We start from the raw sequence: 22759 nt of genomic DNA on the forward strand, positions 1-22759 counted from the left end.
ACTATTTATACAATTATTATTATCATTAGAAGTAGTAGTAGTAGTAGTAATAATAATAATAATAGTACTGCCAAAGACAGGATTATCCTACTAAGTAGGTTGACTCTGTAGAGTTTATACTAGCTACAATTGCTGTCGAAAAAAATCATTGTCTTTGTGTAGCTGTCTATGTAGGCCGTCCTATATATAGCAGGTCTATTAAGTGTGAGTAAATATCCTTCACTGAGAACCACTAGGGTCAAATGCCTTGTATGCCTAACAAACTTGACCGATAAAGCTGTCTAGTATTAGTAGTAGTAATTGTAATAGCATTTATATTGATAGTATATTATTTGTATGAAATTAGGCTACTTTCATTGAAATTTCTCGTTCACGTGGTTTGTGTTTTTAGAAAAGGAAAAAAAAGCATGTGTGTGATTACACAGTCCACTATTCCCATAATTTTCCTGAAGGCGCGCTCTGCTCACACATTCCTACAGTGGCTCCTCCCTTCTCTCCTATACTGCTGCGGCGGTCACGTGTCACAGGCTCCACCAATCAGAGGACACTACAACCAACGCAGCAGTAGCGTGCCCCCAGATCCTCTTTACAGGCACTGCTGGGTCTGAGTCCGTCTGGCGACAACGGCGGTGAGGAGTTGTTTTGGTTAAAGTTGAGCGAATTTTTTCCATCTTCTAATTTACGTATGGTTGCATCGAAATCAAGGATGCTGATGTGCCGTCTGTGTGTTCAGCCGTGTGCTGCTCTTCACATCTCTGAAGGAGGAACAAACTTGGGAATAACCGATTTTATAGCTGAGAGGAGCAACTTTTCCAGCTGCCTTATTAGTCAACGGGCTGATCTATGCTAAGCTAACCTGCTAGCTAAAGGTCTGGAATGCTGTTGAAATTTCTGTTTAAAGTCCACAAGCAAGCGGACTTTAGGTTTTGGGATTCGGTGGCTGGATGAAATTTACTGGCAACTTTCAAAGTGAAATCTGCCCCTCGGAGCCTCACTCTATTTGGATGTTGGACGGTGCAGGTGCACCTCTTGTTGCACCTGCAAATACTTGGTAACTTAGCTCCATCGCTGAGAGCTAACTTTAGTTAGCTTGCGTTAGCATTGAGCATAAGCAGAGACTATTTAGTGAAATGATTTTTCTCTTATGGCTGAATTTATTTGAGATTTAAGATATTCTTTGTTAATTACCAACGTTATATGGCTATTCAGCCGTCAGCTCATTAAGTGGTGACACTAACTAAAAAGTATTTCGGCTAACTTTAGCCAGCAGCTTCGGTAGCTAGTTACTGACCCTCATACACTTTTCCCGGAGTGGCGACGTGGATACAGGCTCATAGACGCGCTCTATCACAGGACTTTGGACACGGTCTGACCCTGCCGTAGGTTCAGCACGGACTTTCCCCACTGTTCTCATCAGCTAGTCTCATTGAAGTGACAGTATGTGGCTTTCAATATGCTACCTTTTACCGTTTTAAAGTTTTCACTTTGTCCTTAAAGCTCTGCACCCTATGGTGCCGTTACGGCCACCGAGAAATGGATGTCTCGCAGGCCGCTTTCCCAAACGGTGAAGGGCGGCCGGGCGGCGGTGGGACCGGGGAGCATGCTTGGGCTGACTGCCCCACAGTTCGTGCGTGGGCTCACTCTGCTCCGCTATGCCCAACGCGATCCTTGTGGACAGCCGCGTATGACTACGAGGCAAGTGGCGAGGACGAGCTCAGCCTCAGACGAGGGGATGTGGTGGAGGTCCTGTCCAAGGACGCCGCGATCTCTGGGGATGAGGGATGGTGGACTGGTAAACTCAACCACCGAGTCGGGATTTTCCCCTCCAACTATGTCACCTACCAACCCACTATTTACCGTCTTCCCGCTGCGGGCGGGTCGGTGGGCGTACGAGAGCGAGTCCCGAGCTCGCCTGTCCAGATTCCCTTCAATGAACTGGTGCTGGAGGAGATCATAGGCGTGGGTGGATTTGGCAAAGTTTACCGAGGCACATGGAAAGACCAAGAGGTCGCCGTGAAGGCGGCTCGGCAAGACCCAGACGAGGATATAACAGCCACTGCCAGCAGTGTTAAACAAGAAGCGAAACTTTTCTCCATGCTACAGCACCCCAACATTATTAAACTAGAAGGGGTGTGTTTGGATGAGCCCAACCTGTGCCTGGTCATGGAGTATGCCCGAGGCGGGACACTGAACCGGGCGTTGACCGGAAGGCGTATCCCTCCCCACATCCTGGTTAACTGGGCCGTGCAGATTGCACGCGGAATGCACTATCTCCACGAGGACGCCGTGGTGCCCATCATCCACCGTGACCTGAAATCCAGCAACAGTAAGCAAATTAAGTGTTTTTGTATGTACTTAAGAAGTTAAGATGAACAAATTAACTCTGGGCAAAAGTTGTAAAGGAGAACCACCCACCTGTTGAAATGCAATACATCATGCTGTGTAGTTACGTTTTGGTCTAAGTCCAGCTCTGCTCAAGTAACTGCGTTAGAGTTAACTAACGCCACAGCAAATGCTTTAAGTCTCATCCACCCCAGGCCATATCTCTGTTTAATTTGGTAGCTCCACATGTGTCAACCTGTCACACAGATAGCGATTGCTTGATACTGTAGAAATGACATGGGGCTTTTGGAAATGTTTGCCTCATGTTTATAGGTTATTAGACCTATTTATAGATCTTTATAGCCTAAACTGAGGTAGCTGAAAACTCATAATTCCCATATATTTCATAGCATTGCAGGTTCAACACTGTCATTTACACAGAGTGAGATTAAAGAGGTGTAAAAAGTCCGTGGCTGTGCTGGGGATGCTATCGAGAGGATGTGAAATAAAGTCTTAGTTTGCTCAGCTGGACTGCCACCCCCTCCCCAAAACTCACTGCCTCATCCTTTAACATACACCTTCCCAGCCCCCTCTCCACCCTGAGCTGCAGTGTTGTTTAAATAGTCACTGATTTACTGTACCAAACACATAAGCAGACACACTCGGTCCACACTGCCAACTCAGCCTGACCTACCAGAGATCATAGGGTAAAAATGAGTTGGACAGAGAACCTATCTAGGTATAATAAATAGAGAAAAGTGGAAGGTGGTTCAGTGCAGTAGACCAACAACCATGCTAGTTCCTTCACAGTTTACAAAATACAAAAATAGTTTACAAAATACCAGCAGACTTTAGTTCTCCCCGGCTAAATAATGAATGAATAGGGCTTAATAAGAAAAATAGACTCTTCTCAACCTGGGGCCATGTGGGGAGCAGCTCAGGTCTACTGATGTGTGTTTATCTCCAGCTGTGGGAATCAGTATGTGAATGTCGACACAAAACCTGTGAATGTACACAAACCAGACCCTCCATGATCACCATAATAAGACATTTTGATTGGATTTGAAATTTTTAAGGTTGCCACTCAGTGTTAAAGTGTTTGTAGGGGCTTGTTCAATTGACCACAACAATTTTGCATGCAGGTCAAACACATACATAGTCAGTTATGATTTTTATGCTGCAAGCATGACCTGTGTACATGTTTGTAGTTTAAGTTAACAGCAGGGATAGTGCATGCATGACAAAAAATGTACACTCCTCCTCAACCTTCCCAGCTAATTTTACAGCCTACTTGTATTCACAATAAGATGGTAAAAGTACATTGTGGCACCCAGACCCAATATCAATAATTTTGAATATATTTGTAAAGCAGTAAAAAAAAAGCTTTGTGTGGTTGAAGTAGTTTTTAACAAAAGTAAAACTAAAACAAGATGATCATTTTGAATGTGGACAGTGTCTAGAGATGTTGATATATTTTTTTTCCTCCTTGAAACAGAATTTTAAATTATGTATTTTATGTGCATATAATGCCCTAGTGCCATGTGGTGAACAGCGTAGAAGAGCCCAACCCTAAAAGTAGTCTTATTTAAGATTTGTGTTAATTATGGGGCAGATGGAGCGAGAGGATTTAACTGTTGTTTAGACTGAGGTAATCGGATTTTTAGAGAACATACACAAACTTCCCCCAGCAGGCACCGTGCTGCTAACACAAGTCAGTGTGATTGTCCTCCCACTTCACTATGACCTAGACAAAGTATATGCTTTAAGTAAAGAGGGGAGGATTTAAAACTGAACTTAGAAAAGACCACGAAAAGTAATGAAATGAGGGAGCTCAATATTTTACCTGAAGATTGTAAGACTTTGGAATAAATATCTGTTTATTTGTTCTTCTGAATCTGAACATCTGTTGTCAATATACAGTTTAATCTAAACAAAGAGAGAATGAAAGCAGCTCTATGTGTTTGCTTGGAGCCAGGGCAGTGAGTTTCTGAAAGACACTCTCCCACACACAAATAGCACCCTGTGGTGTGTTGGGTTGTTTTCCTAGTAAAATCCTAGAATATCACAGTTTGGAGATGTTGTTGCATCTGCTTGTGTAGGTCTCTTGTTTGTTTGTCTCAGCGTTTATGTGTTGGTCAGTCTAAATTGATAAGAAGAGAGAGTTATTTACATGGGGTAAAAAAAAAGAATATGTTGTAGTAAGTGGAATCTCGCTTTTATAATAAGTAATGAACAAAATGTCTGGTGTGGCTATATCTCTTCTCTGTTCTGATATATATTATCGGGGTGTTTCATTCCAGTATTTTTCCTCTCAGAACAGACACGTACATATACACGGATAGAAAAACACTTAAAACTTCTCCACCTTCACTCAACTACTCAGCATGTCATTTATCAATTTGTAGTGTACACATGCTCTATACAGACAAACATACAGCTATTTGATCAATGATTAGCCTGTAAAGTAATATGTTGGAAGTCAGCAAGGTTTGTCCAGTCTCTTTTGTGTTTTTCAACCTAATCTGTAAAATCCCAGCCTGCAGGGAGGAATGTTGCTAATGAGGGATAAAAGCGTAACATACGTTTGCACAATGGACTGGTCAAGCAGTGGTTGCTAGGCTACTGTGGCTAGAAGAATGGCTAGGACTCGGAGGGTCTCAAAGCCCTCGTTTTGTTTTGTTCCGTTCATATTTAATCTCCCAGAGAGCAGCGGTACTCTTTTATTGCCACAAACGAAGGGGGTTTCCCTTCTTACTTCGTTATTTTTTCCCTTACTTAGCTTCCTTTCCTTGTTTCTTTCTGCTCCCTCTTGTTCTTTATTTTTTATGTCTACTTTTTGGCTCACGCCATCATCTTTAAAGGACAATGCTGGAGTTACCTTTTCTTTTTAATAGTAATCAACAAATTTTCTAAACAGAAGAAAACAACAAAGGACCTGTCCTGCTGACAAGTAGTCTGTGTAGTGCATTTGCAGCCTGATGTAGTGTATCCCTGTGTGTCACGGAGCGCCACTGTCATTCAAAAACACTGTTGAATTCTTTAAAATATTTACTGTATGTGGATTATAGTTTGTATTTACAATTTCTTGGGAGTAGCTCCATGTCAAGTAGATGGCACTGTGCATGCTTGAAGTTCTGGTTGCATTTTGACATTGTCACTAATTGGACAAGCTAGAGGTATAAACTGTTGCTGTGCTCATTGTAATGTATGTCAAATACACTGTAGCATGGATTTTATGTAATTAATTGCTTTGGAAGGACAGCAAAGTTTTGTGACACAGATAAGTTATATCAGGTTGTGACTATACAGAAAATACATGCTACATACTTTTATTATAAATTGAAGCTTTTGGACTTTGGAGCTATTTGCTAATAATGTGATTCAAGGGGTCTTTCCTTCACCCTAATTTTATTTGTTTCTGCCTTTCATTGTCCCTTCCTTCCGACAACATTGATTTAAACTTTTGCCCTTGAGCCCGGAGTGGTAATATTTATAGAGCAGTGAATAAGACCGTGAAATCACCCTGAAACCTGGCCCAGAGCCAGCATGCATAACCCACATTAACTTTGAAGTTTCGCATCATGGTGTGAGCAATAGAATGCAAGGAATGTGTGCTTGAACGCCACTGAACCTGATGAAGTTCTGTCTGGAGCGTGTGCAACAGCATCCTCCCATCAGTCTTCAGCTATTGTTAGTCTTCATCGTGATGTCCCAGTGTTCCCCTCCGTCTTCCCATCTGTTTCTCCACACGCCTGTCATTCTGAAGATCTGTGAAGACCTTGTAAAAGAAGCACATCAAGGATTTCTTTTGTGTCAGCACACTAAAATTAGTATGAAGGTGGAAGCAACAGTTGCTCTTGTTTAGTTTATTGTAAGTTCAAATAAAAAGAGCTACAATAATTAGTCGACAATAGAAACAATCTGCAGCTGTTTTAAGTAAGAATGCTAAAAATCTGCTTTATTCAACTTTGTAAATATAAAGATTTCCTTCTTTTCTCTGTTTTATATTTTTGTAAATTGAATATATTTGGGGTGTGGACCCTTGCTGAGACAATATAAGACATTTTAAGACATGGCCTTAGACTTCTGTGATATATTTTTTTCACTGTTTTCTGACATTTTATAGACTGATTACTTCAGAAAATAATCAGCAGATTAATCAGTAATGAAAATAGTTGTAAACCTAGTCACAATTATAATTGAAGAGTAAATGAGGACAGTCACGACTGGATTCTTCAGGCACAAATGACATGTATATAGCACTACATACATTGCTTTTGACCAGAGCATCTATCAAATTAATGTAATAAATAATCTGGTTTGTGAATATCTGTAAAGGTCCATCTTCATGCAACTTTATTATTAGCCTGTAATTTTTCCTTCTCACTGTGGTTCAGTTAAAACAGTCACATAGCTGTGTCATTGTTCCACTTGCAGTCAAAAATAGAAATTAGGTGTGGACTTATCACAGACTTGGTCCTGATATCCAGAGAATGCAGATACTGACAGTTTGATACCAGTACTGAATAATTTGCATGCATCTTCTATTTAATTTTTCCTGATCACCCACTGCTGCACCGTAAGGTATAAAAATACTAAGCCATCTTAGTTCTGTTGTAGGTTTAGGTCTCACTGTGGACCTCCCTACTCCTGGAGGAACAACATTGCAGAAGAACACATTGTAAATACTATGTTTCATTACTAGGACATAATGAGCCCACCACAGGAGAGAAAACAGACTTGTAGCTCAGAAAAAGTATCCCTCAAAAAATACTTTTTCCCCTCATCTATTTTTTTTTTTCCTATTGTCTTTCTGTACTTCTGGAATATATAGAATGCAAGAGGAAAAGTTACCAAAGCTTGACTAGATGTTGCAGGGCAACTCTTCTCTGGCTTCCCACAATTACCCCTGGTGACACACAGACAGTTACTGCCTGTCTTTTCTCTGACAAGAGAATGGGCAGAGGGGAGAGAGGAGGAGTGGAGATGCTTTCACTGTGTTTTTTATGACCTCTCCCTGACTGCACCTATTGTTGCAGGGCAGGGTGAAAAGGAAAAGGGCCCACAGCTGAGAGGCGCTGCCTTCCAAATGAACCAATCCCCTCTGTAGCTCCCTAGCACATTGATAGATGCTAATACAGCAAATAGTACTAGCTGTACATCTTTAACATTTATTATGTTTAATTAGCCTAGTTACAGGTTAATTCAAGCTTAAATAAACACAAACCAGGAGAGGAAGAAGACATGCAAGCAGCCCGGAGAGATGTGACCATGATGGAGAGATTTGGCCATTCATTAGCCGTGATCCTTTTCCCATTAACTAGAATGTCTGGGGACACACTTATTTCAGCTGGGAGAGACGAACTGGCCAGGGAATGTTTAGCGGTCATATTTCTGCTTACTACAGGAATCCCCTCACTCTCATGCTTAGTCTGTTGGCACAGTTAGGGAAACACTGTTGCATTAAGTTAGGAGCCTGCACTCGGAATTCTTACAGCAAACATTTTGCATCAGTGCTTAGTTATGCCACTAAAACATAAAATAAGCCTCAGGACTATGCTGAAAAGTGACCACTTTAAGCTAAAAATCTTTTTGAAGTAGATTAGTAAATAATTTTAAATGGTTTAACAGGTTTTATCAAATTTGGAGCATGATTTCACACAGTGTTGTTGCTGAAGAGACAAAGATATTAAAATGTAACTGGCTTTGTAGTGGTTTGCAAATGCATTGCTCACGACTGCTTAAAGACCTTTTCTTCTTGGTTGTGCATGTTCCTTTGCATGACTTGTATAAAATACTTTATGTGTAGCCAAATTGTCTCTAACACTGTGAAAGTACTAAACATGAATGATACATTTTGTCAACTGCTGCAGATGTTCATGAATTAAAGGTATTTTTAGTTTGCTGAGGAGAAAACAAATGGCCATGTTTGCCCAAAAGGTGCATTCTTCTTTTTACCTTGAGGGGCGAAAAAGCAATGTGAAGAAGCGTGGGACCTGCTTTGAAGGCAGCATCTCTGTTTCTGATCTTCCTACTTTTCCACCATGAAAGATGGGTCTGCCTGCAAATCCACTGTTGGAAAGGGAATTAGATTGGGGTTGGACCGAGGGTGGGGTCTGCCTCAGAGGCATATCCATCTCCAGTTGCATTGCACTGTTGTCTGCTTCGGAACATCTTCTTTTTTCAAAAGAGTAAGGAAATGTAGACAGAAAAAGCAGTAGAGTTGCGAGAAAGAAAAACAATGTGCGTTATAACCTTTTCAGACATGACAGGATGTTAGGACAGTGATTACAAAGTATCACAGGACATCTGTAATGCAGATGTCTAATTTATAAAAGAATAACAAATGAGAATCTTATCACAACAAACATATTTCACACATCATAAACAGCCTTTAATAATCAAAGCTATAGGTTTGTGGAGATTCTCATTCATCCAGGTCAGGGTATATCCAGATGAGAGTTTATATGTCTTCAAGACCCTAATGCAAGTCCAGCTGCCAATTTCAGCTCTTTGGAAATGAACTGTAAATAGGGTAGTCATAACTGACACAGGCACTTCTATATATCTGCAGATATTAGTTTCTTTTAGAGATTCTGCTATATTGGTGTTAAGATGACCCGTCTTTATTGTGGCTTTGCTTATTTACACTGAACTAAAAAAAATGGCATAATTCAACCCCATGTTCTTTTTACACAGATACTGGCATCCTGTATTGGAGGCATGATATTTAACGGGGATGTCTAGCGTAGCAAACTGGTATCACTGTTGCTTTTTTCTTATCAACTGTGGCTGATGAACAGAGTAGGGTTATACTTTTCCTCGTCCTGCACATTTACAACTTGATTTGGACTCAATGCTGTTGTGCATAGTATACAATATGTTGATTGTGGTCACGAATTATGTTTCTTGTTCAATTTTAAATTGTATTGCAGAAACAATACTTTGCAAAATGGCACTTTTCACTAGCTTCTGTTATTTTATAGGCAAACAGATGTATCACATGACCAAAGAAATTACTTGGCCATTCAATAATCAGTAATGTTAATAATATTTCTCTGCAGCCCTACATTCAAGTTCAGAAAACATGGGCATAGCTCAAGATTGTGAGGGTCACTTAAATATGATAATGATAATCAGCCTTATTCACAGGCCATGAATTGAACACAGAATGGAAATAAGATGAAAATTGAGCAGTTTCTTGTTTGTTTAATTGGATTGCCTGTTTCATTTCGTGAGATTAATTAAATATGTTTGTTTCACAGTTTATTTATAAATGTACTGTATGCTTGAATAGCTTTATACAATGAATGATGAGTAACACTTTATCAGACACTTGACAAACCGTATGGTGTTTTTCCGTCAGCACCGACCAGCCTTGCCAAGCTGAGACGTGCACGGTGGAGCCATACTGAGCTACTAACTAGTCGGTGCAGTTGGTTCCATTGCACCGTAAAATGCATTATCTTCTCATCTTGATGACGTGGGAGTGGCGCCAGCCGCTAAGAAGTGACACAGAGCTCATGGTTTCAGTGTGGTGTTGCAAGTTTGCAAAGTGGAGTCCTTAGTGCTAGGCATTATTTTAACCTCTCATCAGAAGACCAAGCAAGAGAATCCATTTTCAAATCTACTGCCGTGAAATAACGGATAAAATCATCAATGCTGAATGTAAACACTTTGTCTCGGCGCAACGTTTCAGCCAGTTCTATTGAAGGCAGAGCTCAGCCCCAGTCAGCCCTGGGTAGAAGCGGGGCAGACTAACCCCGAGTCACCCCTGCTACTAGGAACAGATGGAAATAGATCAACCTGTGCCCACCCAGCTCAGTTAAAGTGGGCTGACCCGTGCTGATGGAAAAACACCAACAGACTCACAAGATAAGCAGCAGTGGCTATACTATATAGTGCGCTTGTGTTATTAGCTTAGTTGCTAATAGACTCCAGTAGCCAAACAAAATGGCTGACTGCTATTTAAAGGTGTTTTTGTAGCATAATATCAGCACGGAGTCATGTAGAGAGGAGCGAGGTCTTTTATGAAAAATTTCTAGAGGGCTGACACTGAAGTATTATGGAGCTACAAAGAAAGTATTTGGCCTGATATTCTATAGGCCAAGCAACACAGATGGGTTTACCCCAAAACCACTGTTCTTCTAGGTTGTGTAACTATCCCATCATAAGTCATTATAAACCTACAGAGCCCGCTGGGAGGAATCTATGGAATCACTGGGAGAAGACTTGACAGCAGGAAGTAGGAGTATATCACTGGTGTAGTGAAACCTGTTTGTAATGGAATTCCTATTGTTGCAGCCTGGGTAGAGGATCCCCTTTGTGCCCAAGGCTAGTAATGGCACCAGTGCCACAGTTAATGGTGGAGACCCACAAGAGTCAGACCAGTTTAAAGTGTTGCTCGAAATCATTTCGGGCCCATTGAAAATACTTATTAGAATTGATTCTATAAGAGAGCAGTGAGAAATAACCATCCGAGGTTCCTAAACCATATTGATTTCATCAAGTTGCTTGTTTTGTTTGGTCAGTAGACTCAAAATGACTGAAGATAATCAGATTAGCACATTAAAACAAAGCGAAAAATAACTTGGATGCTAAATAAGGCTGCAACAAAAAAAATCTATATTTGATTAATCTGTTTATTAATGTCTTGATTAATTATTTTGCCTAGAAAAGTTAAAAAATGGTGAAACTTGCCTGTTAAAATTTTGTAGAGTCCAAAGTGACGTCTTCAAGTGTCTTGTTTTGTCCGACCAACGGTTCAAAACTCCGTTAGTCAATTTAGTCATATGCTCCAAAAGAAAAGCGACAGATATCACACTTGAGAAGCTACAATCAATAGATTGTGCGTGTTTGCTTAAAAGTTATCAAAATAGTTTCAGGTCATTTGACTAATCCTATTAACTAATCCTGTCAGCTCTAGTTGCTTCTTCAACTGAAAAAATTAGCTGCATTTGATCAGGGCTAGTTCCCTGAGTTTAGGTATTGGTCTGAAAAAGTGGGAAAGGTGCAATTGTGCAGTCATGGGAGTGGGCAAGTTCTAGGTAAGAAGGAAATTTGGTACGTTTGGTTATTTCAGGCATACACAAAGTCTGTAAGCCATTTGCTGACCCTCCTATTTCTTCAAGTTAACAGCTGTCCTATTTCCACCCCTCCTATGTATTTCAGCCATGCCAGGTGGGTTGCAGTTAGTTCTAAAATAAGTACATATAAACACCAAGGGGCAGCACGGTGAAACAGTGGGTAGCACTGTTTGAGCCCAGGCTGACCTGGGGCTTTTCTGTACAGAGTTCGCTTGTTCTCCTTGTGCCTGCGTGGGTTCTGTCCAGGTACTCCGGCCTCCTCCCACAGTCCAAAGACATGCAGCTTAGGTTGACTGGTGACTCTAAAATGCCCATTGGAGTAAGTGTGAGTGTGGGCGGTTGTTTGTCTACATGTCAGCCCTGTAATAGACTGGTGACCTGTCCAGGGTGGACCCCACCTCTGGCCCAATTTCACCTGGGATTAGCTTCAGCCCCCCGCGACCCTATTCAGGATAAGCGGTATAGATAATGGATGGATGGAGTTTTATCACACAATGTAGGTGTCTAAATAATACTCAGATATTTTTGAATCCTTGCTATTTATCTTGGAAACTTTGTAAACTTGCACCAAAATTCCTGTGTCACACCACCTAAAGGGTCATTTAGACTCGTGTTTTAGTTTCTCTGCACACACAGCTGATGTGCTCAAATTGACTTGCAGTGGTAGGACTGCACGTAAACAATGAAATGGGACAGTTTGTAATGTGAGGAGATCTTGGCAGAAACAAAGACAATTGCTGAAAATAATACCAAGAGAATCAAAGGATCAAAGAGTCAGTTTTGGCTGTTGATCCACCAGCTCATGGTAAAAGCTTCTTGTTATCAAGGAGATAACAAGAATATCTTTAGAAAAATGTTACTGTGGGTGGCACAGGATCAAAAAACTTAAACATTCTCAACATCACTGTGACAGGACTCTCAGGCCAAGGTGTAGTGTTACCAGAAGGTTTGGAGGGTTCTGGCTGTCTTTAATGTGTTAATCAGTTTTAGGACCCGAGGACAGTTGCTTTGTGGCGCTGTCGTACTTCTCTTTCTACAGGAATAAATTACATGCACATCGCTGTTGGCTCTGTTGAATATCGACTATCATATCCTCACTTGCACACCTGTCTTTTTCTCTCTGTCTCTCTCACTCATCTTGCAGCTATCTCCTCTACACCCCACCCCCACCCATGGTCACTTTTACCCCAATCCTTTCCACCTGTCCTTTTCACTCAAGCACTTGCCACTTGTTTTCCTTTTCCCTCAAGTACCCTTATCTGTTATGCTTTTTGCCCTCATCCCACTCAGGCTCTTCCATGGCCCTAATTTGCTGTATCCCTTCTCCATCCTTTCTCTTTTCAGTTTTATTACTTGAAAAGATTGAGAATGACGACATTGGTAGGAAGACCTTGAAGATCACAGATTTTGGCCTGGCCAGGGAGTGGCACAAAACCACAAAAATGTCAGCGGCGGGCACATACTCCTGGATGGCCCCTGAGGTCATCAAGTCCTCTCTCTTTTCCAAAGGCAGTGACGTCTGGAGGTAAGACAAACAACACACGCCAAACAGATTCTTTCTCATTTGTCTCATAATTTCTCATGCCTTTGTTAAATATTCCTTCGCTTTCTTTTTATTATGTGTGTCATCACCAGCTATGGTGTCTTGCTGTGGGAGCTGTTAACAGGGGAGGTGCCATACCGAGGTATAGACGGCCTGGCTGTCGCTTACGGCGTGGCAGTCAATAAATTAACCCTACCAATCCCCTCCACTTGCCCTGAACCCTTCGCCAAGCTCATGGAAGGTAAATGAACAGAGGCAGATGGCATACCTGCAGCATGTAGGAGAGCATATTTGAAATAACATTTCAGACACTATGTAACATTTGTCAGACAACAATATAACTCCGACCTGTTTGTGTTGACATGACATTGCAAAACCAACAATAGAATGGTCTTTTTTTTAAATCAAGAACAATGCAAAATTTTAAAATCCATTCAAAAGAACTCATCAGAAAGGTTGTAGCCTCAGAAACCTTTGACCTGTAGTTGCATTCTGCTTGAAATAAAACTTTTACTCAGTAGTTCTTCTTTAATAAGATGCATGTGTGGTAGTGAGTGTAAAGCAGAGCTTATATGACAAATTTTGAGGAGATAACCATTTAGGTTCTTTTGTTTTCATTCATTACCACTTTGCCTCCAGGCCTGTATATGTTATTACTGGAAGTCTCATTCCAGTATAAGATGAAGTATTTATTGTTAATACTGACTATACTGAATAATATTATCATCTTACACATCTTCCTTTTACCATAATAACACTGCAGTAATTGTATAAATTAAATTACTAAGTAATTTGTTTTGGGCAAGTTTTCTCCATTGGTCAAAGGTTAGCATAGATGAAACAATACTTGTATATGCTGGTGACTGTGATTGTACTTTGTAATGATGTGTGTGTGTGTGTGCAGAGTGTTGGGACCAGGACCCACATGTGCGTCCCTCCTTCTCCTGCATCCTGGAGCAGCTGTCAGCCATCGAGGAGGCGGTGATGGCCACCATGCCGCAGGAGTCCTTCCACAGCATGCAGGACGACTGGCGTGTGGAGATCCAGGAGATGTTTGATGAGCTCAGGACCAAAGAGAAGGTAGGGCGGAGCGGTGAGACTCGCAGATAAAGATATAGCATCCAAAATATAGCCACTGGGATTAAACCATGCATGCAGTATGAGGGCTGGCAGGCAGCAAGTTTTATTTCCTGCTCCTTCTCATCTGTCTCACAAAGTGTGGGAAGTTGGAAACCTAATGTACAAGTTGACTAATCTGTTATTAAGATTTGGTCTAACGATGCCATATCGCTCGGGACAGCTTTTACAGACTAATACATTTAATTGGTTACTTTCAGTGAACAAGCTAATCAGAACAAGTCATTAATGCCAGTGTGCTTTAGTGTACTTCCCCTTGTTAAGACCTTAATCCGCTTCACGTGCAAGTCCCCCGTCTCTAGCTTAGAGAGGGGGGTTAATTAGTGTTTGGAAAAATGGCAAGATTAGTACACAGAGCTGGGTAAATGAGTGGTGAACTGAATGAATGAATGACACAGATACTGAAAACTCCACAAGTGGTGGTGATGGTGTCCTCAGAGATTTAATTTGTGCTTCATATTTCTTTTATTCTTTTTCATTACAGATTTATGTGTTCTACTTGTAGTTTTAGGTTCACCGGCTGTGTGAAATTGTCTTTTGAACATGGGTATTTGTGTTATGTAATTTACAATTAGTCATGGTATTTGTTTCAACAGTCAGCTGGTATAATCCACATCTCCTCGCTATGACAGACCGCATAAAGTTTGCTTGACATGTAAAGCTTTCATAAATCCAGACAAGTAAGCTTTAACATTTGCCCATCACACATTTCATCAAATTACTTGTAGAATTAGCCACCATATTAGCAGTTTTCCTTTAAACATCCCACAGTAATCGGAGTCTAGGTGGGTGGCTGAAGGGACTTGACTGTAAAGCGGCTTTATGGAAGTCATTCAGCCAGGATTATTATTACTCAGCTGGCAAGAAATTAAAGAGAAAACAGAGGGAATGAAGAAAAAATAAGCTATGGGAGGAGACGAGACTGTTTAGCTGCACAGCCTGAAACAGCAGGCAGTAATCTCCTGAAACCAGTGTGTTGTACAGTAGAATCATGGCTAACATTCTTGCCTGTCTTGCATAGATGTTTGTCTGCAAGAGCTTTTGGACACATTCACATTGTCTAATCAAGTATCTGCCACATATTTGTCTGTTTGGTTAATGTAGCCATTCAGTTTCCTTTTTTATATTTCAATCTTGTTACACACTGTTACAGTCAAAAATACAATCAAATGCTGTTTGGTTAAAAACATATAGGCCTAGCTTATTATGCCTACACTTTACACACTACAGGATCTTATAAAATATACACATGCCGCTTTCAGAGGCAAACAAAAAAGAATAGTCTTCTCTTTGTCCCTGTCAGTGTACTCAAGAAATTACAACCATATAAACATGTCTGCCAGTTTAACCGTGTAAGTGTCTCAATACCTGGTTCCTCCAGGAGCTACGCTCTAGGGAAGAGGAGCTGACACGGGCCGCTCTCCAACAGAAGTCTCAGGAGGAGCTGCTGAAGCGTCGAGAGCAGCAGCTGGCAGAGCGGGAGATCAACGTGCTGGAGCGAGAGCTCAACATCCTCATTTTCCAGCTCAACAAAGACAAGCCCAACGTGAAGAAGAGGAAAGGCAAATTCAAACGTTCCCGCCTTAAACTGAAGGATGGAAACCGTATCAGCCTGCCCTCAGGTGAATGAACGGACTGAAGAGCTGGTTGACTTTGTTCATAGGATGTTGGTTTCATATTTGAAATGGTCCTCTTGTAGTCCTTTTATCAACACAACATGCTAATTATCTTTTTAAATACAGTAAACAATGTACATGCTTCTAGACAGCTCAATTTATTGCTGTACATTTTCTGAAAGTTACACCACCTGTCCTCCATCTTCAGCATGGTCAGTTAATCAATTCAATTTTTAACAGCAGTTAATGGATAGTTGAGTAATCATTGACATCCCTAGTGGGTACCCTGCATTAAGCACAGGGCATTTTCATGCAGCTCTGATTAACAGGCAGTATTGCTGGCTGTGTCCCAGCCCTTGTCAGAGACTGTCTAAACTATACACTATCTACTGTTTTAGCAGTGTACTAGTAATATCATTTAATCCATAATTAAATCTATAGTGCTTTCTTTTCAAGGCTCATGAGGTAAAGTTAGCAAATATCTAATTATTTGCCTACCATAGGAAAAAAACCTGTGTGCCAGTGGTAGAACTGCATTATGCTGAACATTTAAGGACACATTGTGTGATATTTCTAACTGTTCTCAGATTGTAATGTCTGCAGTGCACCTCTCCATACAGTATGCGCATGTTGCAATTTGCAGACTTCCAGCATAAGATCACCGTGCAGGCATCGCCTTCCATGGACAAGAGGCGGAGCCTTCATAGCACCAGCTCCTCCCCTCCCAGCAGTCCCACACTCATCCCCCGGTTACGAGCCATCCAGCGTAAGTTCAGGGTTGTTTTTTTTACCCATATTCAAGGTTTCCTTAGTGTGAGGTCTGATTGTGTCTTCCACCTCTGTGTGAGTATTTTATTTTTTCCATTTCTATAGTGAGTGTCCTGGTCTAGATTATTAAATTTGTCTATTTAAAAAGTAAAATAAATCTGAAGAAATGACATGAACTCACTGAGAATGTCATGGGAACTGGGAACATGGGAACAGTATCGACCACAATGACAAGAGTCACGGGACAAAAGCTCCAGAGCCCCAAGCAGTCAGCCAGTTGTTTGAACAGTTTGATAATGTTAGTCATGCATCAGTGCCCCTGCAATAACTGGGACAAATTCCTCTTGAGCATTTATGGTCAATCCTGGCATTCGGACAGAGAGTGTGGATTGTTGTTCAGAATCACTTTATGGGTATGATTAGTCCTAATGGAGTTGACTGGTAGGAATCCACGTTCAGTAAAGTGGCCTAAGAACATTCACTGCTGTTTGGTCTGTGGGAGAGAAAACTACAACAGCACTGAAAAGACAGTACATGAATAAAGAAATGCATTTCTCTATTACCCTGTATATCCTGTGTAGTTGTGTGTGTGTGTGTGTGTGTGTGTGTATGTATACACACACACCTTTTTGCTAAACTCTAAAAATATGTTTTCACTTTGCCATTGTGGGTTGTTGAGGGTACACTGATAGGGGAAAATTGCATTTTACATTTATATTTTGCCTCAAATGGCAAAATTTTCAGATTTTGGCCAAATGTGTGGACATGTCCATAGATATAATCCTCTATACATACAATGCTCAACAAGTTATTTTACTCAAAGCTGCTGTGGCAGACCTTCCAATTTGTTTTCTGTTTTTACATGTTCTGTTGCACAACAGGTACAAGCTAGGAGCATGTCAACAATACTTGTCATATTGCTGATGCGGTAACGTGTGTGTTTCCCTCCTCAGTGACGTCCCATATGAGGAGGGACAGTTTATATGTTTACCAACAGGATGTTGATCTTACCAGTGAGCTCACAGCCTGCTCTGGGTTCAGGAGGAAAGGCAAGCTATTGGTCTGGGTGTGGATTAACAGCACCAATTGCTGCGTGGAAAAATTGGGTTTGGGGCCTAAAACTTCCCATCAGTAGGGATTGTATGTGCTGATTGGCCAGGTTTTCCTGATGTGTGGGTTATAATAGACCATGGTGTTTGCTGCTGGTTAAAATGGTTTCATCGGTGCTATACCTAACCTGAAAATCAAATAAGCAAGTGACGGTGATGAGCTTCTTGCCACAGACATGGGCCAGTCTGTTGTTCATATGTGTTTTGAATCATCTAATACTATTTCTCTTAAATGAAATCATTGGTGCCTTGTCTTTTAAAACATACAGGTATGTTGCTAATTGGCACATTTTCCTTGTTAATGAAATTTTGGCCCTAGTCTGTTGCCCTGACATGTTTGGTGGATCCTCCCTTCCTTCTCATTTTCATAACTTTGCAGTGATTAACCCATACCTATATGAAGCCTTTATAACAACAACTTGTAGGTTTTGGTTTTTGCTTTTTGGAAAAGTTAAGTAGTCATTCTGAATCTTTCTCAATCTAACTAAAATATAAAATCCTTCACCTTTTAAGAAAGTGGTTAGACATTTTACCTGCTCTTTGACTCGTAGTTGGAGAGACAACATATAATAACTATTTCTGACCTTTTCAGTTTTATTTGTAACCTTCCCAGTTACTCAAGACGAGAGCAACCGTACATGGGGCCGCAGCACCCTCTTCAGGCCAGAGGAGTTTGATGATGTGAAAAAGGGAATCAAGAAGAAAGGAAGAACCTGGGGCCCCAGTTCAGTACAGAGCAAAGAAAGGCCAGCTGCTGCTGAGAGGTAGAGTGTATGCACTCACACACACACACACACACACACACACACACGGAAAAATGCAGACTTGTAATTTTTAAGTCACGCTGGCTGCTGGACAGAGACTGGCCACCATTTGGTTTCTGTTCCTAAACAGCAGAACCGCATCCTCATGTCTTATATTATTACACTGCACTGTACTATGTCCTTATAAACATGGCAGTACAAGCCTCCACAGACACAGTCTGTCTCGTTTTCTTCACCGTGTTATCTGTGCCTGTTTTACCATCGCTTTCAGAGTGCGTCCTCTGTCAGACGGCAACAACCCCTGGTCCACCAGCCTGGTGAAGTCCCAAAAGTCTGTCCCTCTTGCTGCCCTGTTTGCTGAACAAGGTGGGCTGAAAATCTATTGTGACAGACTGTTCAGAAGTTTAAAGATCATTTGTTTTTCTTTATTAGTTGAGAGATTATTGTGGAAGTTTGCTCAGCATGTTTTGTTGACATAACTGTTTTCTGAAAATAGATTTTAAGATATTAATGTTTTTGAATGCTTGTTTATAAAGGGATCAAATCAAAATCAAATCAAATTTTATTTGTATAGCACCAAATCACAACAAAAGTCATCTCAGGACACTTTACAAAGTAAGGTCTAGACCTTACTGTTATCAATATTATTACATAGGAAAACCCAACAAATCCCCCTTGAACAAGCACTTGGCGACAGTGGGGAGGAAAAACTCCCTTTAACAGAAGAAACCTCCGACAGACCCCGGCTCTTGGTGGGTGGCCTTCTGCCTCGACCGGTTGGGGTGAGTGGATAGAGGAGAGACAAAAGAAGAAAAGCAACAAGACACAACAATCAAACACTGATCAGGTCGATGTGGCTGGTGACTGCTCGTCAGAGACGTAGAGCTCCAGGGCCAGGGCAACCTGCAGAAAGGTACAAGAGAAAGGAGGAGAGGAAGAGGGGGAAGCCATTGCTCTTGATTAAGCTACTAGCTTAGCTAGCTTCTAAACTAGCCGACCTAAAGTAGCAAGTTAAATTTGGTAGTTAGCAAGAACTTCTGCAAAACAAGTGCTTTAAGTGGTGCAAGCGTATGTTGTCACTCAAAATTTCAGATGAACCTAGAAAATAGTGAGTTTAATTCCTAAATAATCTGGAAGCAAGCACAACACAGTGCAAATACAGAAAACAGGAAATGAGTACGGTTTACCGCAGGAAACAGCAGTCTGTCAAAAGGGATGAATGTCCTTTCAGATTAATCAAACAAACACAAGGAATTATTTGCTGTCAAGTGGCGATCAAAGGGTGCTCATTTGGCGAATCAGTCATTTGTTTACAATGCCTGATTTCTGCTTCTGTTTTCAGCGGGGGTGGGTAAAGATGAGGCATTCTCCCAGGAATGTCCTGACAGCACCTCCAAACCAAAGCAGCTCAAATTTCCCAACCAGGTGTACATCGATCTACCTCTGTGGAGGGATGAGCAGCAGTCTCAGATCCCCGCCGGGTATTGTGGGCCAGGAGATGCTGGGTTTGGCGCAGCAGGGCAGGGTGGCACGCCAGAGACGCCAGACGACCCCTATACCACTACATCCACCTCGTCAACTTCCACCACCCCACAACACACCCCTACCAACAGCCTGAAGCGAGCATCAGCTCATCGCAAGACTGACTCTGTGCTATATGGCTGCGGCTCGTTGCTGGCTTCAGTTGTGCTAGGTTATGACATTAGGGAGGCTCTCAAAAACTCAGCCCCCGGTGAAGACTGCGAGCCCCAGCGTGAGGAGAAAGAGAAGAAGAAAAAGGAGGGTTTGTTTCAGCGGGCAACCCGGTTCCGACGCAGCACCTCACCACCAAGCGGTCGCTCCCGCAAAGACGAGGCCTCATTGAACCATACCTCCACCCAACATGTCAATCTCGTCTCCATGTCAGCCATCATGGAATGCAACTCCACCAAGTGTCTCTTACCGTCTGAGGCAGAGGCGTCAGAGTGTAGCCCTGCGAAGGTTGAGCCTGTGGCTGTCAGTCATCTCACAGAGCCACGCAGACCTGACCCGGCAGCGTCCACAGAAGGCCAGAGTGGCAGGACTGCTGTTGAATCACCGGTGCAAATCCAAAGCCAGCCACCAGAGCAGAACAACCACAACCCAGAGACACGACTACGCAGAAAGAAATACACCACCAAACACAGTAGTGAGTAATACACAACGGGGGGGTTGAGCACAGGTACACAGTTAAAATATATTTATGGTCTAAAAATATATCTCCCATGTCTGTTTGCAGCCAACGGCCCACCTGCTCTGCCTCCTCCATCCACACAGAGGAAGCAGGAGAAGGATAGGGTGTCAGAGAAGCCCTCTGGCAGTGAGGCCGTCTCCAGACCGCGGCCCGTGTCGTTCCGAGCCAAACCCCATGCCTGGGCTCTGCTGCGAGGGCGGAACAAGAGCTACTCCCTGGGCCACTACTCTGGAGAGAAGACGGCACAAAATTTAAACATGGTGCTCTCATCAGAGATGGGGGTGGGCTGCTCCCTGCTGGACATGGACACAGAGGGTCAGAAAAGAGACTGCACTGTCCCACTCTGCCGCATACAGAGTTCCTCTGTCTTTGAGCTGGAGAAGGAGTTCCTCTCCTAGGAGCCTTGATGTGGTTGTAGTTCATCCCATAAATTCCAGAACATGCACGCAGAACTCCTGGAGGGTTTAGACCCAGGCTGCCTTTTTTTTTTCATAACGTACGGTAGAACCAAGCTTTGTCTTTGACCCCGTTTACACTTGGTATTAAAATGCATCCAGGGCGATCGGATCACAAGTGGACTGTGCTAAAAACAAATGTAAATGACCACTAAGACAGATTGATATCCAGTCACTGAAACCACTTGCAGATGTGGTTTGGGACAAATTTAACCACGTACCATTGTAGTGTAAATGTAATTCGTCCTGATGCATCTCTGACAAGACTGTTACTAGAATGCACAACGTGGCAGTTGCTTTGGTGAGTGTGCACCAGCACTCAGCGAAAGAAAACATGGAGAGAAATAGCCAATACAAATCCATCAATTATACTGTGAAAGCTGTCATAATAATAATGTGCAAACCTGACGCTTGTCTTCTGCTGCTTCTCTGCTTACAGACTACTGCCGCTTGTCTGGTTACAGACTGAAGTAATAACTGTATTTTGTGCCATTTGATATTTAAAGAATTCGATATTCAAGTGTTGCAGCAGCAGGGACAGTGGACACCTGGAGACGCACCTATATTGATAGGTGTAAACAGTGTCTTGCTGTCCACTTGTGATCCATTTGTCTAAGACGCATTTTAAAACTAAGTCTATACAGGGCCTCAGTTCTAAAACCAATGGCCTAGTCTGAGAATTCTACAAGATGTGTGTGTGTGTTACAAGAGTTCGCGCATGCACACCCTTTTCAGTTTGAGAACGGTCTTTCTAGGTGCGTGGCGTTAAAGGCACCGCACGCAGGCAGCATTGCATCGTGGGGTCATCTTGTTAGGCCCATCATGACTCCCATAACACACACTGGGAGTGGCGTGAATTCAGCACGGGACTACCAAAAATGTTTGGGTACTTCAGTATTTTATGCGTTTGAGATTCCTCGATGCAGAGAAAATAGGACAATAGTGTGTCCTGAAGCGATGATGCACGTCACGCACCGTGTATGACTCCCTTTACACACCAGCTTGTCTTATGATAGAATGTGTCCTATGCACACACAGTTCTGAATCCTGAGCTGGACCACAGGCAGTTCCTCTGATTCCTTGGTGCTCAGCTGCCACCTTAGTTCGCTCAGCTCTCTCCCTTTAGCACCCTCTTCCTTTCTCATCCTGTCTGTGCAGCTGTGTTGACCGCTGCTGCAGCTTTTGCAACACACTACCCTCACCTTTTTATTTATATATATTTTTATAGGTAATTTAATATGAAGAGACTTGACCTTACCTTAGCAACCAGCAGGACGTACATTTCGTGTCAGCTTCAAACCTGTGTGATCACGCTTTTAGATTTTTTTTACTTGAGAATCGTGCATGCATATGCCCTTAAGATGTTGAACAAAAAATCATTATGCCTTGTTTGTAAATATTTCTTTTTATCCATTATCAGCCTGATGCTGGCAGTCGTTTTGTATTTCATATGTATTTACTGTTGAAAAATCAGCAATGCTGCAGTACAGTTAGTGTTCTTGGGGCAGGTTATGTACTGGATTGTAGCAGGGATGAAAGTATGCTTCCTCCCAGAATGCCCTGAAAATTTTAGAGGTGCGGGTAGAAAAACACTGGAAGTCCTACAGAACAGTCGTGGAATCTTTTCACTAAATTGTGAATTTTAAATGACCGCTGTGGTCATGTGTTACTAACATGGATTTTTCTAAGAGTATTTATAGCAAAGTTTTTTGGCATCATAACACAGCACTGGTTCACAAAAGGGTTC

General features: G+C 42.1%; 1 protein-coding gene across 1 annotated transcript; it reads left to right on the forward strand.

Annotated features, from left to right (window-relative positions):
- Positions 1-3: 3 nt before the first annotated feature.
- Positions 4-22717, forward strand: map3k21 (mitogen-activated protein kinase kinase kinase 21). The gene is made up of 10 exons (XM_020601249.1): positions 4-2326; positions 12753-12933; positions 13044-13192; positions 13856-14031; positions 15470-15710; positions 16348-16470; positions 18195-18345; positions 18617-18711; positions 19688-20512; positions 20603-22717. Exons 1-10 carry the CDS (start codon positions 1534-1536, stop codon positions 20953-20955), a joined length of 3087 nt encoding a protein of 1028 aa, XP_020456905.1. The 5' UTR covers positions 4-1533; the 3' UTR covers positions 20956-22717.
- Positions 22718-22759: the final 42 nt, after the last annotated feature.

This window comes from Monopterus albus, unplaced genomic scaffold (genome assembly GCF_001952655.1).
Source record: "Monopterus albus unplaced genomic scaffold, M_albus_1.0 scaffold3.1, whole genome shotgun sequence".
Lineage (NCBI taxonomy): Eukaryota > Metazoa > Chordata > Actinopteri > Synbranchiformes > Synbranchidae > Monopterus > Monopterus albus.